Source organism: Carya illinoinensis, chromosome 3 (assembly GCF_018687715.1).
Source record: "Carya illinoinensis cultivar Pawnee chromosome 3, C.illinoinensisPawnee_v1, whole genome shotgun sequence".
In the NCBI taxonomy this organism is placed as follows: Eukaryota; Viridiplantae; Streptophyta; class Magnoliopsida; order Fagales; family Juglandaceae; genus Carya; species Carya illinoinensis.
In genome coordinates this window covers 40094822-40106726 of record NC_056754.1, presented here as the reverse complement: position 1 = coordinate 40106726, position 11905 = coordinate 40094822, and the positions used below count along the sequence as shown (strand labels likewise).

Genomic DNA, 11905 nt, shown 5'->3' with positions numbered 1-11905 from the left:
CCTCCCTCTCCCCCGCGTCGTCTCTCTCTCTCCTCCAGCCCAACGCCGTCCGGCCACCAACCGGACCCCCACCGGTCCCATTTTCTTCCCCTCCCTCCGGTGCGCCTCCCCACCGAAAACCACCCCCAACCGGCCGGCCATTTGGCCGGAAAAAGCCCAACAAGCCTCCACAGATTTCACTCCGATCTGCCGCCGTCGCTCCACCTCCGGCCACCATTTCTTCACCACTTCATCACCGGTCCCTTGCCGTCCTAACCCACCCATTTCCGGCCTCCAACGACCACCGGAGCAGCTCCCACGAGCTTGTTTTCCGATTTGCTCTTTTTGGCCATTTCCGGCCATTCCGCCGCCACCCACGGCCGTCCGTCACTTCCATTAGCTTCACAACCATCCCTTGACCATCCCCCATCAATCTCGTGTCCTAGTTTGTCCCCGTTCAAAAGTGGGTTTTTCGGACCCACGGCCACAGTGAATTTTCACTGTGACGTTGCTGTTTTTCCGCCGCTTGCAACGCCGCTTGTTTTCTAAAATTGCCGTATAGCGCTGTAAGTATTTTTCAAACCCTATTTTCAGATTTTAATGTATATTGCTCATTCAAATATTTTACTGTTGTTGGTTGTTGATTCCGGACTGAGTCCGAGGAGTTTCGGGGGTCGGATGGATGGAGGACGGAGTTGTCTGTTTAATTGATTATGTTGGTTGGTTATTTTATTATGCATTGATTTGACATTACATGGTGCATGCATGTGTGTTTTTGTTCACGTGTGAAAAGCCTGTGTATTGGCGTGAGTGGTTTTACGGGTGCGTGTGTATCACGAGCCCAAGCTGGGATGGGTTATTATCTCAGTGGAGCTCCTCTGGTCACTCGGGAGCGGAATAAACTAAGTGATGTCCCCTGAGTTGTCGAGAGAGATGACGGGAGCGGGGCTAGGGGATGCTTGGCTACGAACGCGCCGGGCGCGGAACCGGGCATCGCCCTACTCACCGACTCCGTGGCCCTTCGCTGGCGAGGGCTAGAGGATGCTTGGCTACGCACGCGCGGGAGGCGCGGAACTGGGCATCGCTCGTTAGGTGTCACATGCGTGGTGGTACTCTACGGTGTGACACCGGAGCCAGGGTGTGCGGGTGACCCCTAGGGGAGGTCATGGTGCATACGGTTAAAATTGGATAATGGTTTATGAGGCCAAATGGGACTTTTGGCGTGGGCCAGATGGACTTCTGGCGAGATATTGGGCCAAATGGACTTTTGGCGGCCAAATGTGACTTTTTGGCGTGTTTTTCGGAAAGGATGTGTTTTTGGGCCAAAAGGGTTTTTGGCGTGTGTGGAAAATTGGTGTTTTTGGGCTTTGTGCATTGGGCATGGTTCATGCATATTGTTTGAGTTTTATGTGTTTTTATCTGGTAGTGTTTGGGTTTTACTTACCTGCGGTACCATTCGTGGTTCCGTAGCTTTTGGTGCAGAGTTAGAGGACGAAGAGGAGGAGGCTGAGCCCGAGGATGCGGCTCCGCCGGGTTGCTGATGCTATCTTTTATATTTGTTTAAAACTGTATTTGTGTTTGTAATATTTTATCTATGTATGTTTTAAACAGCTTGTATTACGTTAAGAAAAATTCTGGTACTTAGTTATTGACTTTCTTTATCCGCTGCGTGTTTCTCTGTACACATCTGTTGCCTTGCACACACTCGGCACCCGTCGATGGGATGGTGACCCGGGTTGTCACCATCCGGACGTCTCGATTTCCCCGTGTTCGGGCGTGGGGATTTTGGGGGCGTCACACAGACCGTTCATCACCAAAATTGAAACTTTCAATTTTTTTAGTTTAGGTCTGATTTTTCTGATTTATTATTTATACGTATAGTACTATTACATACGCTTAACATTATAATTTTTTCAATACTAAATTTAATTGTTAGAATTTAGTATTTATTATTAATAATTAATAATTTATTAATCTCTAATTATATTAGTATAATATAAGTAGTACCTAATTTAATGGTGAGATTAACTTATTAAAAATAACTTTATATTAATAACTTAAAATTAATGTTCTGAAAAAGTAACAATTTAGCATATAATGTATATTATAATATATAAAATTATATATAAAATATTTTATATATAATATAAAAAATTAAAAATTTATATTTCAGTTCGGTTTAAATTGATTTTTAAAATATAAAAAATGGTACCGAATCTTTTAATTTTTAAAAGAATGATACTGGACCAAACCTATTACGAACCGGTCCAATATACCAATTCTGTTCAATCCGAGCCGTTCCACCCTTTTTCCGATTATTTTCTTTAGATCCCTAGTGATTTGGGTCGAGGGTTCTGCCGCATAAGGTTTTTGTTTTCCGGGCCGTTTCATATCGAGCCGGGTCGACGTTTCAGTTCCGGTCGGGTCATACGGTTTTCAGAATACGAGAGAACAAAAGTTCGATTCCTCCTCCCTCCCTCTCACTGTATTCATCTCTGATTAATAATTTTGAGGGTTTTTGAGACTGGGGGGACGCCATACGAAAATCCTAAACGAAAAGGGAAAAAAATGGGAAGGGAGAGAGAGAGGGAGGTGCAGCAGTACACGGTCGAGCAGCTGGTGGCTGTGAACCCGTACAATCCCGACATCCTTCCCGATCTCGAGAACTACGTTAACGACCAGGTTTCCTCTTTAACTCTCGTTCACTTTTTTTTTTTGATAGGTAAAAGTAAATTTTATTAATGAAAAAGGCATAGCCTGAGTACACTAGAGGTATACAAAGATCATGCCAGGTTACAATTAAGAACTAGTGAGAGTTACAAGCAAAGAATGGAGATCATCTGTGCTACAAATAATGGCCGAAGCCCAGGAAAGCAGGGTACAGTAGAAAAAACGTTTTAGTTCAGCCATAGAGTGTTCCATATCTTCAAAGCACCTCTTGTTCCTCTCCAACCAAATACACCACATAATGCAGTGAGGTATCATTTTCCACACAGCAGCGATTTGAACGTTTCCCCGGATACCTTTCCAACAGCACATAAGATCCCGGACACTTCTAGGCATGACTCATGCCATCCCTACCCTCCTAAAAACTTCATCCCATAGGCATTGGGCCACTTTACAGTGTAATAAGAGATGATCAACTGATTTCCCATCACACTTACACATAAAACACCAATCTGAAATATAGAACCCACGTTTTCTCAAATTATCCGAGGTAAGAATCCGCCCAATAGATGCTGTCCACACAAAGAAGGCAGTTTTGGAAGGTACCTTGCACTTCCAAATAGCTTTCCAAGGATAACTATGGCCATGGTGTAGGCCCACAAGAGCCGAATAGAAGGACCGCACCGAGAATTTTTTATTTCCACTTGGATTCCACAACATCCTGTCCCTCTCCCCATTTCCAAGAGATATAGCATATAGAGAGTCAAAAAAACCAGACAACATGTCCAGTTCCCAATCTTGAGCCGCTCTTGAAAAATTCACATTCCAATGAACAGCACCATTAGAGCGTATCAATAATTCAGCCACAACAGCCTCTTTATCACATGCAATTTGGTAAAGCATAGGAAAAGCCTGCTTAAGAGCCATGTCCCCGCACCAAACATCATGCCAAAATAAAACATTGTTGCCGCTGCCAATTGTAACTCTGAAAAAATGAGAAAATCTGTCCCAACCAGCTCTTATGTTTTTCCACAATCCCACTCCATGTGCACCCCTGACTTCGTTAGAACACCAACCCCCCCGAAGACTCCCATACTTAGACTCTATCACTTCTCTCCACAAGCCCTCTCCCTCGCTATGATACCTCCACAACCATTTTCCCAACAAAGCTTTGTTGAAAACCCTTACATTACGCACCCCCAAACCTCCCCATTGAATTGGAGAACAAACTTTATCCCAACCCACAAGATGGATTTTAGCTTCATCCCCCATTCCTCCCCAAAGAAAATTACGAAAAGTTTTCTCGATGCGGGAGGCCACACTTGCGGGTATCGGAAATAAGGAAAGAAAATACGTAGGGAGGTTAGATAGCGTACTCTTAATGAGAGTCCATTTACCACCCTTGGACAAATATAACCGTTTCCATCCAGCCAATCTTCTTTCAATTTTTTCTACCACTCCATCCCAAATAGATTTGGTCTTGAACGCTGCCCCCAATGGAAGACCAAGATATTGCAAAGGCAATGAGGAAATCTGACAGCCCAAAATAGATGCCAAGCCTTGAATATTGTTCACACTACCTACAGGGACCATTTCAGACTTTGAAAGGTTTATCTTCAAACCTGAAACCGCTTCAAAACAAAGCAAAACAGCTCTCAAATACTGCAAATGAACACTGTCCGGCTCACAAAACAACAGTGTATCATCGGCAAATAAAAGATGAGATATAGTCATCCCTCCCACCGAGAAGCCAGCAAAGAAGCCTCTACTAACAGCTGCACTCACCATGCGACTCAAGGCATCCATAACAAATACAAACAATAGAGGGGATAGGGGATCCCCTTGTCTTAACCCCCTGGAGCTGGTAAAGAAACCCTCCGGTGTTCCATTCACCAAAACCGAATATCGGACCGTAGTTATACAATGTCGAATCCAAGATAACCATCTCTCCCCAAAACCACATCTTGCAAGTAAATAACACAAGAAATCCCAATTTACATGGTCATAGGCCTTCTCCATATCCAGCTTACACAAGAGGCCTGGTTTACCCTCCTTGAGTCTACAATCCAAGCATTCATTGGCAATTAGCACTGAATCCAGAATTTGTCTCCCCTTTACAAACGCATTTTGAGGTTTTGTTATAATACTGTTCAGAACCTTGCTCATACGATTGGCCAACACCTTCGCAATAATCTTGTATATCCCATTAATGAGGCTAATCGGTCTAAAATCTTTCATCTCCATTGCCCCAACTTTCTTAGGGATTAGAGCAATAAAGGATGCGTTGAGACTTTTTTCAAACTTACCAAAAGTGTATAGCTCCTGAAAAACCTTCATAACATCCTCCCCCAGCACATCCCAACATTCATAATAGAAAGCCAATGAGAACCCATCCGGCCCCGGTGCTTTGTCCTTAGCCATACCACGAAGCACCCGAAGAATCTCATCAGCTTCAAAAGGTCTTTCCAACCATTCCGAGCTAGCATGATCAATATTCTCAAAATGCATACCATCCAATTTGGGTCGCCACTTGAATTTTTCCGTGAGTAGTGCTTCATAATATTTGACAATGTGGTTCTTAATGTCTGCATGATTGGAGAGAACTTGGCCCTCAACCTGAATCACATCGATAGTATTATTCCTACGGTGGGAATTAGCCACCCGATGGAAGAATTTCGTACAACGGTCTCCTTCCTTCAGCCAAAGGGCTCTCGACTTTTGTCTCCATGATATTTCCTCCATTAGTAACACCCTTTCCAATTCCGAAGAGGTGGCTAATTTCTTGCGAGAGTCTTCTTCAGAAAGAGGCTCACTCACTTCCCTTTCCTCCAAAACCTTTAACTCCTCCATAAGAGACCTTTTTTGATCAGTAATAAGCCCAAAAACTTCTGCATTCCACTTCTTCAAATCTCCCTTCAAGGCTTTCAATTTTCCAGCCAATATGAAGCTTGGTGAGCCCTCGAACGAGTAAGAAGTCCACCACGACCTCACTTTATCCACAAAACCCTCAACTTTCAGCCACATATTTTCAAATTTAAAGTATCGTTTACCCATCTGAATACCGCCACAATCTAGAACAATGGGAAAATGGTCTGAACAAATTCTGTCCATTCTTTTCTGCAGCATTGTAGGGTAACGTATCTCCCAAGAGGGGGACACCAAAAATCTGTCTAAACGAGACCACGACCGATTATTAGACCAAGTATATTCACCACCAACAATTGGTAAGTCTACCAAGTCCATATCAAAGATAAAATCAGAAAAATCCTGCATTGCTTGGTTAAGCCTTATATCTCCTGATCGTTCACTAGGAAACCTAGTGGCATTAAAATCACCTCCAATGCACCATGGTAAGTTCCACCAACTGCCCAAACCGGCTAACTCCTCCCAGAGAACCTTCCTATGAGTGTCCATGTTCGGCCCATACACGCCAACAAAAGCCCAACGAAAACCATCCTCCATATTTCTAAACGAACACGCAGCCATAAAGCTTCCAACACACTCCTCAATAGACTCAACCACCCTTGAGTCCCACATAATAAGAATACCCCCGGAAGCCCCCCTTGAAGCAAGAAAGACCTATCTCACAAAAGGGCATCCCCAAATGCTAGTGATAAAGTTACGATCTATGAATTCCATTTTTGTTTCGTGCAAACAGACAATATCCAGCTTCCAATGGCGTAAAAGATTCTTCACTCTCAACCTCTTATTGGGATCATTGAGACCCCTAACATTCCAAGATAGGATTCTAGGCTTCATGGGGAACAATCTTGCCCTTGAATCTTCCCTTGCTAGTGCTCCCCTCTCTTTTGTCATAATTAATAGAGCAAGAAAGACGTTTCAGTTCCCTTTAACTCTCGTTCACTTCATTCTTCTTTTTAGAGCAATTAATAAAAACGAATTAAAGCATTTCAATATCTCATCGTTATGAATCAAAGAATGATGGTATTTATCATGTAATCTTGTTTTTCTTAAAAAAAAAATAAATTCCAGGTATCGTCGAAAACGTACAGCCTTGCAGCAAATCTCTGCCTTCTTCGCCTTTATCAGGTTAGAGAAGTGCCATTAATGCATGCATATATACATATATGATTGGTTTTGTTACGCTTAAAAAAGTAAAAAGCTTTGCGTTTTGTGCAGTTTGAGCCAGATCGGATGAGTACCCAAATTGTGTCCCGCATCTTGGTTAAGGCACTCATGGCAATGCCTGCTCCAGATTTTAGCTTGTGTCTCTTTTTGATTCCAGAACGAGTGGTAACTCTCTCTCTCTCTCTCTCTCTCTCTCTCAAATATTTTCCATTCGTTATTGTGCCTTCCGCCATCACTAGCACTGACTCAATATGGCACAAAAAAATTCACTCTTATATTAGGCGTGTTTGATCATCTGCTATAACTTTCTGTTGTTCAGAGCTAGATTAAATTAGAGATTGTGTATAAATTAGGTGATATGGGTTTTCTGATATTCTAACTCTGAACACTTCTTAATTTCTTTTTTGATAAGTGTTTCTTTAATTCTTTTGTTTTCGTAATTCTCTCAATGGAAGCATAAAAAATATGTTATTCGCTAGATTTGAGTTTTAACAATTAGATTCCTCATAGCCTTCATTGGTAAAAGTTTTCCTTCTTTCATTTGATTGAGTCAGCAAATGGAGGAGCAGTTCAAGACCCTTATTGTTCTCTCACACTATTTGGAGGTATGTTTTTGGTTTGTTTTTCTTGACTCATCTGTGCCATTCATATTATATGAATACTCACCTACTTTGTTTGCAGACAGGAAGATTCCGTCAGTTCTGGGATGAAGCAGCTAAGAATCGTCACATAGTTGAAGCTGTGCCAGGTATATAAAAAAAAAAAAGTAATGAATTTTGATGCAGTGAATTGTCGGTGTATGTTCGTGGTATATACTATTTGGATTTTCTATCTAGTTGAAGCAATATGATTGTTCCATTTATCAAGGGTAATTTTTTTTTTTTTAATCCAACATATAAGTTTTCTCTCTGTACATTCAAAGTTCAATGGTGGTTGGTGGCGTTTAACAGCAATTTTTGCTCTCGAGTGCAAAGATTGGGTTTTTGAAACAATTAGTAATAGAATCAAAAGCTTTCATGCTAACAAGGGATGGGAGTTCTTTGCACATCATTGTGAGGAGTTGGAGAGTCGTGAAAGAGATTAGTTTAGGGAGGTCCATGGTGCTATGGTTTGCCAAAAGACTGGAGGAATGTTTGAAGGGTGAAATAAAGGATTTTTATGCTACATCACGGGAGAGTGATAGGGGCTTTATAGTGCAGAGATGCTCTAATGCTCATGGTTGTTACATGGCATTAGTCGAGTATGGAGGTGGTGGCAGACGGAACTTCATCTTCATCCTTGAGGAGAGAGATGATAAGGGATGGAGGAAGTTGGTAGATGCATTGAGGGAGGTGTAAGAGAGGGTGGACAGATGGTCAGCAATAGAGGAGAGGCATTTATGGTGTTGGCGGCAGTGGCAAAACAACCTCAATCATGGTCATACAGGGAGGTCCTTCAATAACCGATGACAGCACTAGTGTAGTTTCGCGATGTATTAGGGGAGGAGGGCATGACATGATGGTCAACTTAGGAGGGGCTGCTGGTGCAAGGCATGGCTATGGACATGGTCCTGTAAGGGCTAGTCGTGCTACTAGTACAGAAGATGTTCAAAGGCAAGGTGATGGGGGTAGGTGTGCTATTGTTGACAGAATAGGATGTGTATGGTATGCTACTGTACATGAAAAAGAAAATGTTGGCTTTGCAGGAGAGGATGGATAGCCTTATACGATGCGTTGAAGGAAAACAGGAGGTGGGCTTAGGCTTGGGCTACTTGGAATGTGGTCTTGGTAAAGGGAAGCTTAAGACTGGTGCAGGCCTAAATGAGGTAGACAAAGTGTTAAGTCAACGGGATGTGGGCTGCAATAATGGGCCTCAGATTGAGGTCCAAGATAAAGGGGAGGCTGAGATGGGTCCAGGTCGATTCAATGGGCCTTTGCCTATGTAGTTGGCAACGTTCGTAACATCCGGTGATTGGTTGACACCCTTGGATGTAAGGTCTCCTATTTCCCTATGAATTACCTTGGCCTTCTTTTGGGAGCCAGATCCAAGGCTAAACCCATTGGGAATGCAGTAATTGAGAAGATTGAACGAAAATTGACAGGTTGGAAGAGATTGTATCTGTCGAAAGTTGGTAGGATTACTCTAATAAAAAAGCACTCTATCTAATCTACCAACTTCTTTTTTATTCATGTTCCCAATTCCAGTGAGTGTGGCGATACGAATTGAGAAATTGCACTTCCTTTGGAGTGGACTTGGGGATGAATTCAAATTTCATCTGGTCAGGTGGGACAAGATATGCTCCCCAATCTCTTTTGGGGGTTTGGCAATTAAAAATTTAAGGGTGTTCAATCAAGCTTTACTTCAGAAATGGTTCTGGCGTTATAATACAGAACAAGATACTTTATGGAAGTCGGTCAGTGATTGATTTCAAGTTTGGAGGCCTTTTTTTTTTGGGGGGGGGGGGGGGGGGGGGGGGGGGGATGGGAATTTGGAAGCACATTAGACGAGGGTGGGGTGTGTTTTCTTGTCACACTAGAATTGTGATGGGAAACTACTCAAGAACTAAATTCTAGCATGACATATGGTGTGGAGATAGCGTCCTCAAGGACTCACTCCCTACATTGTTCTTGCTTGCACATGAGAAAGAAGCTTCAATGGCGGACCTAATGGAGACATGAGGTGATCTAATATAATGGAATGCAAGCTTCACTAGGGCAGCCCAAGACTGGCAAGTCAGCCACTTAGCAGATTTTTTTCGACTATTATACTCCGTGAGACTGAGTACTCAAGGAGCTTATACCTTGTGGTGGGTACCTACTAGAAAAGATACTTTTTCAGTTCGTTCTTGCTATAAGGCCCTCACACAACTGTAGAATAATCACTTCCCATGGAGAAGAATTTGGAGAAATAAGGTACCTCCTAGGGCGGCATTCTTTGCTTGGACAGGGGTCTTTGGGAAAGATCTTGATGATGGATAATTTATGAAAACGCGAGGTGATAGTAGTGGACTGGTGCTGTGTGTGCAAACAATGTGGTGAGACTGTGGACCATCTTCTATTACATTGTGAGATTGCTAGAACATTATGGGTTGAGGTATTCAGATGGGTAGAGCTAGCCTGGGTTACGCCTGCAGGTTGAACTTCTGGTGTGTTGGACGAATCTGGGTGGTACTCTACAAATCTCAGCTGTGTGGAAGATGATTCCTCTGTATTCTTTGGTACATATGGCAAGAAAGAAATGACAGGACGTTTGAAGATAGAGAGCGTTCATTTGAGGAGATTAGATTACTTTTTATTAGAACCTTGTGTTTTGGGGGCCAAAGCTTTCAACAGCCTCGATTTTCATGATTTTCTTATTTCTATCTCTTCTTCTTAAGTAGGTGTTATCTCTTGTATACCCCCTTGTGCACTTGGACCATGCTTATTCATATTAATATAATATAAATGTGTACTTATCATAAAAAAAAAAAAAAAATTATCAAGGATGCTGTCTTTGGTAGAATAATCACTTTCTACTTTAAATTATAGTATAATGAAGACGATATGGGGCCATGTTACTCATACGAGAATGTGATTCCTGATATTACACTGTTCATATGGTTATAGATTTGGATAATCTGATGGTATGCCTCTTTATAATATTTAATTGTGATGCATTGTTGCCATTTTTGTGAAGTTCTAAAACCTTTGTGAGGATTTCTGGCTGTTCATTGATTATGTTAGTCCAACTGATGTATCAGAATTGTATGATGCGAACATACACATATAAACTGATGCTGTGGTTAGTGTTGTCACCTTGAGGCTAGACATACCATTGTTGATTAAAGCTCGTGTTAGCAAAGTTTGAGCTTTTCTGTTTGTGTTGCTCAAATGGCTCATGGCTCATTATTCCAACTTTCTTCTGCTCAATTTAAATTGCTTTCATCTCTTGGTTCTTTTGTTTATGTTGCTGTTTTCTATCCGTTCATCTATTGTTTTCTGCGTGTATGATTATTAATGCCCACAAGAAAACAAAATGCAGGTTTTGAGCAAGAAATCCAAGCCTATGCAATTCATGTCCTTTCCGTGACTTATCAGAAGGTTCCCAGAGCTGTGCTCGCTGAGGTAGGCCATTGATATTGTTTCCTTACTGTGCAATATCATTTCTATTTCTAGGACATGGTCTGATGGCCAGCTCCTACCTGGCTGGTATAGTGCTTATGTTTTTGAGGAATCAATGCCTGGATGAGACTCAGATATATTTCAGCATAATAACAGAAAACGAATATCTAAAGGCTATGTGCGGTAGGATGTGTAATTTGAGGACACTAATTTCTGATCATTTTCCAGCTTTGTGGTCTTGGGTTTGTCTGTGCAAAAACTTTTGTCATTTTACTGCCTAATGACCCGTTCATATAAGGCTTGAGTCTAACAATGTAATCCTAACAATGATGTTTGATTTAATCCTTGAATTTGATATTTGTTTTTTCTTTTATTTAGTCTTTCTTTTCCGTGGGGATTATTAGATGCATCTTGATTTACTTTATATATTTATTATCTTTCTATGTAAAACTTCTTATTCCTGGTCGATCTTGCAGGCTATCAACATTGAAGGTCTGTCCTTGGACAAATTCCTTGAGCACAACGTGGCAAATTCTGGCTGGATTCTTGAGAAAAGTCATGGCAGGGGCCAACTCATTGTCCTACCTCGCAATGAATTCAACCATCCGGAGCTGAAGAAAAACACAGCAGATGGCGTTCCACTCGAGCACATAACCCGAATCTTTCCCATTCTTGGTTGACATTTCTGTCGGAGAGTAGGAAACTTCGGTTCTCAGAAGAAGCTTGAGACTAGTTCCGGTCTCGTCTTTGAAGGGATTGCTGTTGCTCCCTTTTCTTTTGTTTTGGGTTTCCGTTGAAATTTGTTTATGACCTAATTTAAAAGGTATTGTTCGTCGTTTATCTTCCAAAATAGTTTATGCTTTGAATATTGAGAAGAGGTATGCTTTTCAAATTGATTTTTTCTTAAGAAATTATACTCGCAGTCACGAGTATTTAAATGTTGTACAATTATTTTAAAAAAATAAATAAATACAAAATTTACATAAAAAAAAAATTAATTTTTTAATAATAAATTTCACTTTTTTTCAAAATAAATGTATAACACATACTTTATAACTGTATGTAGTATAATTATATATAAAAAAAAATCC

General features: G+C 41.5%; 1 protein-coding gene across 1 annotated transcript; it reads left to right on the top strand.

Annotated features, from left to right (window-relative positions):
* The first annotated feature begins 2316 nt into the window (after nt 1-2316).
* On the top strand, nt 2317-11725 carry LOC122304226 (eukaryotic translation initiation factor 3 subunit K-like). The gene is made up of 7 exons (XM_043116353.1): nt 2317-2661; nt 6640-6696; nt 6787-6900; nt 7290-7340; nt 7417-7483; nt 10735-10817; nt 11291-11725. Exons 1-7 carry the CDS (start codon nt 2548-2550, stop codon nt 11492-11494), a joined length of 690 nt encoding a protein of 229 aa, XP_042972287.1. The 5' UTR covers nt 2317-2547; the 3' UTR covers nt 11495-11725.
* The last annotated feature ends 180 nt before the right edge of the window (nt 11726-11905 follow it).

Excerpts from the sequence above, each read along its gene's own strand:
- LOC122304226 (XM_043116353.1), top strand. The coding sequence starts at position 2,548 with ATGGGAAGGGAGAGAGAGAGGGAGGTGCAGCAGTACACGGTCGAGCAG. Across the intron at positions 6,901-7,289 it reads TTTTGATTCCAGAACGAGTG|CAAATGGAGGAGCAGTTCAA; the intron begins GTAACTCTCTCT and ends TGATTGAGTCAG. Across the intron at positions 7,341-7,416 it reads TTCTCTCACACTATTTGGAG|ACAGGAAGATTCCGTCAGTT; the intron begins GTATGTTTTTGG and ends CTTTGTTTGCAG.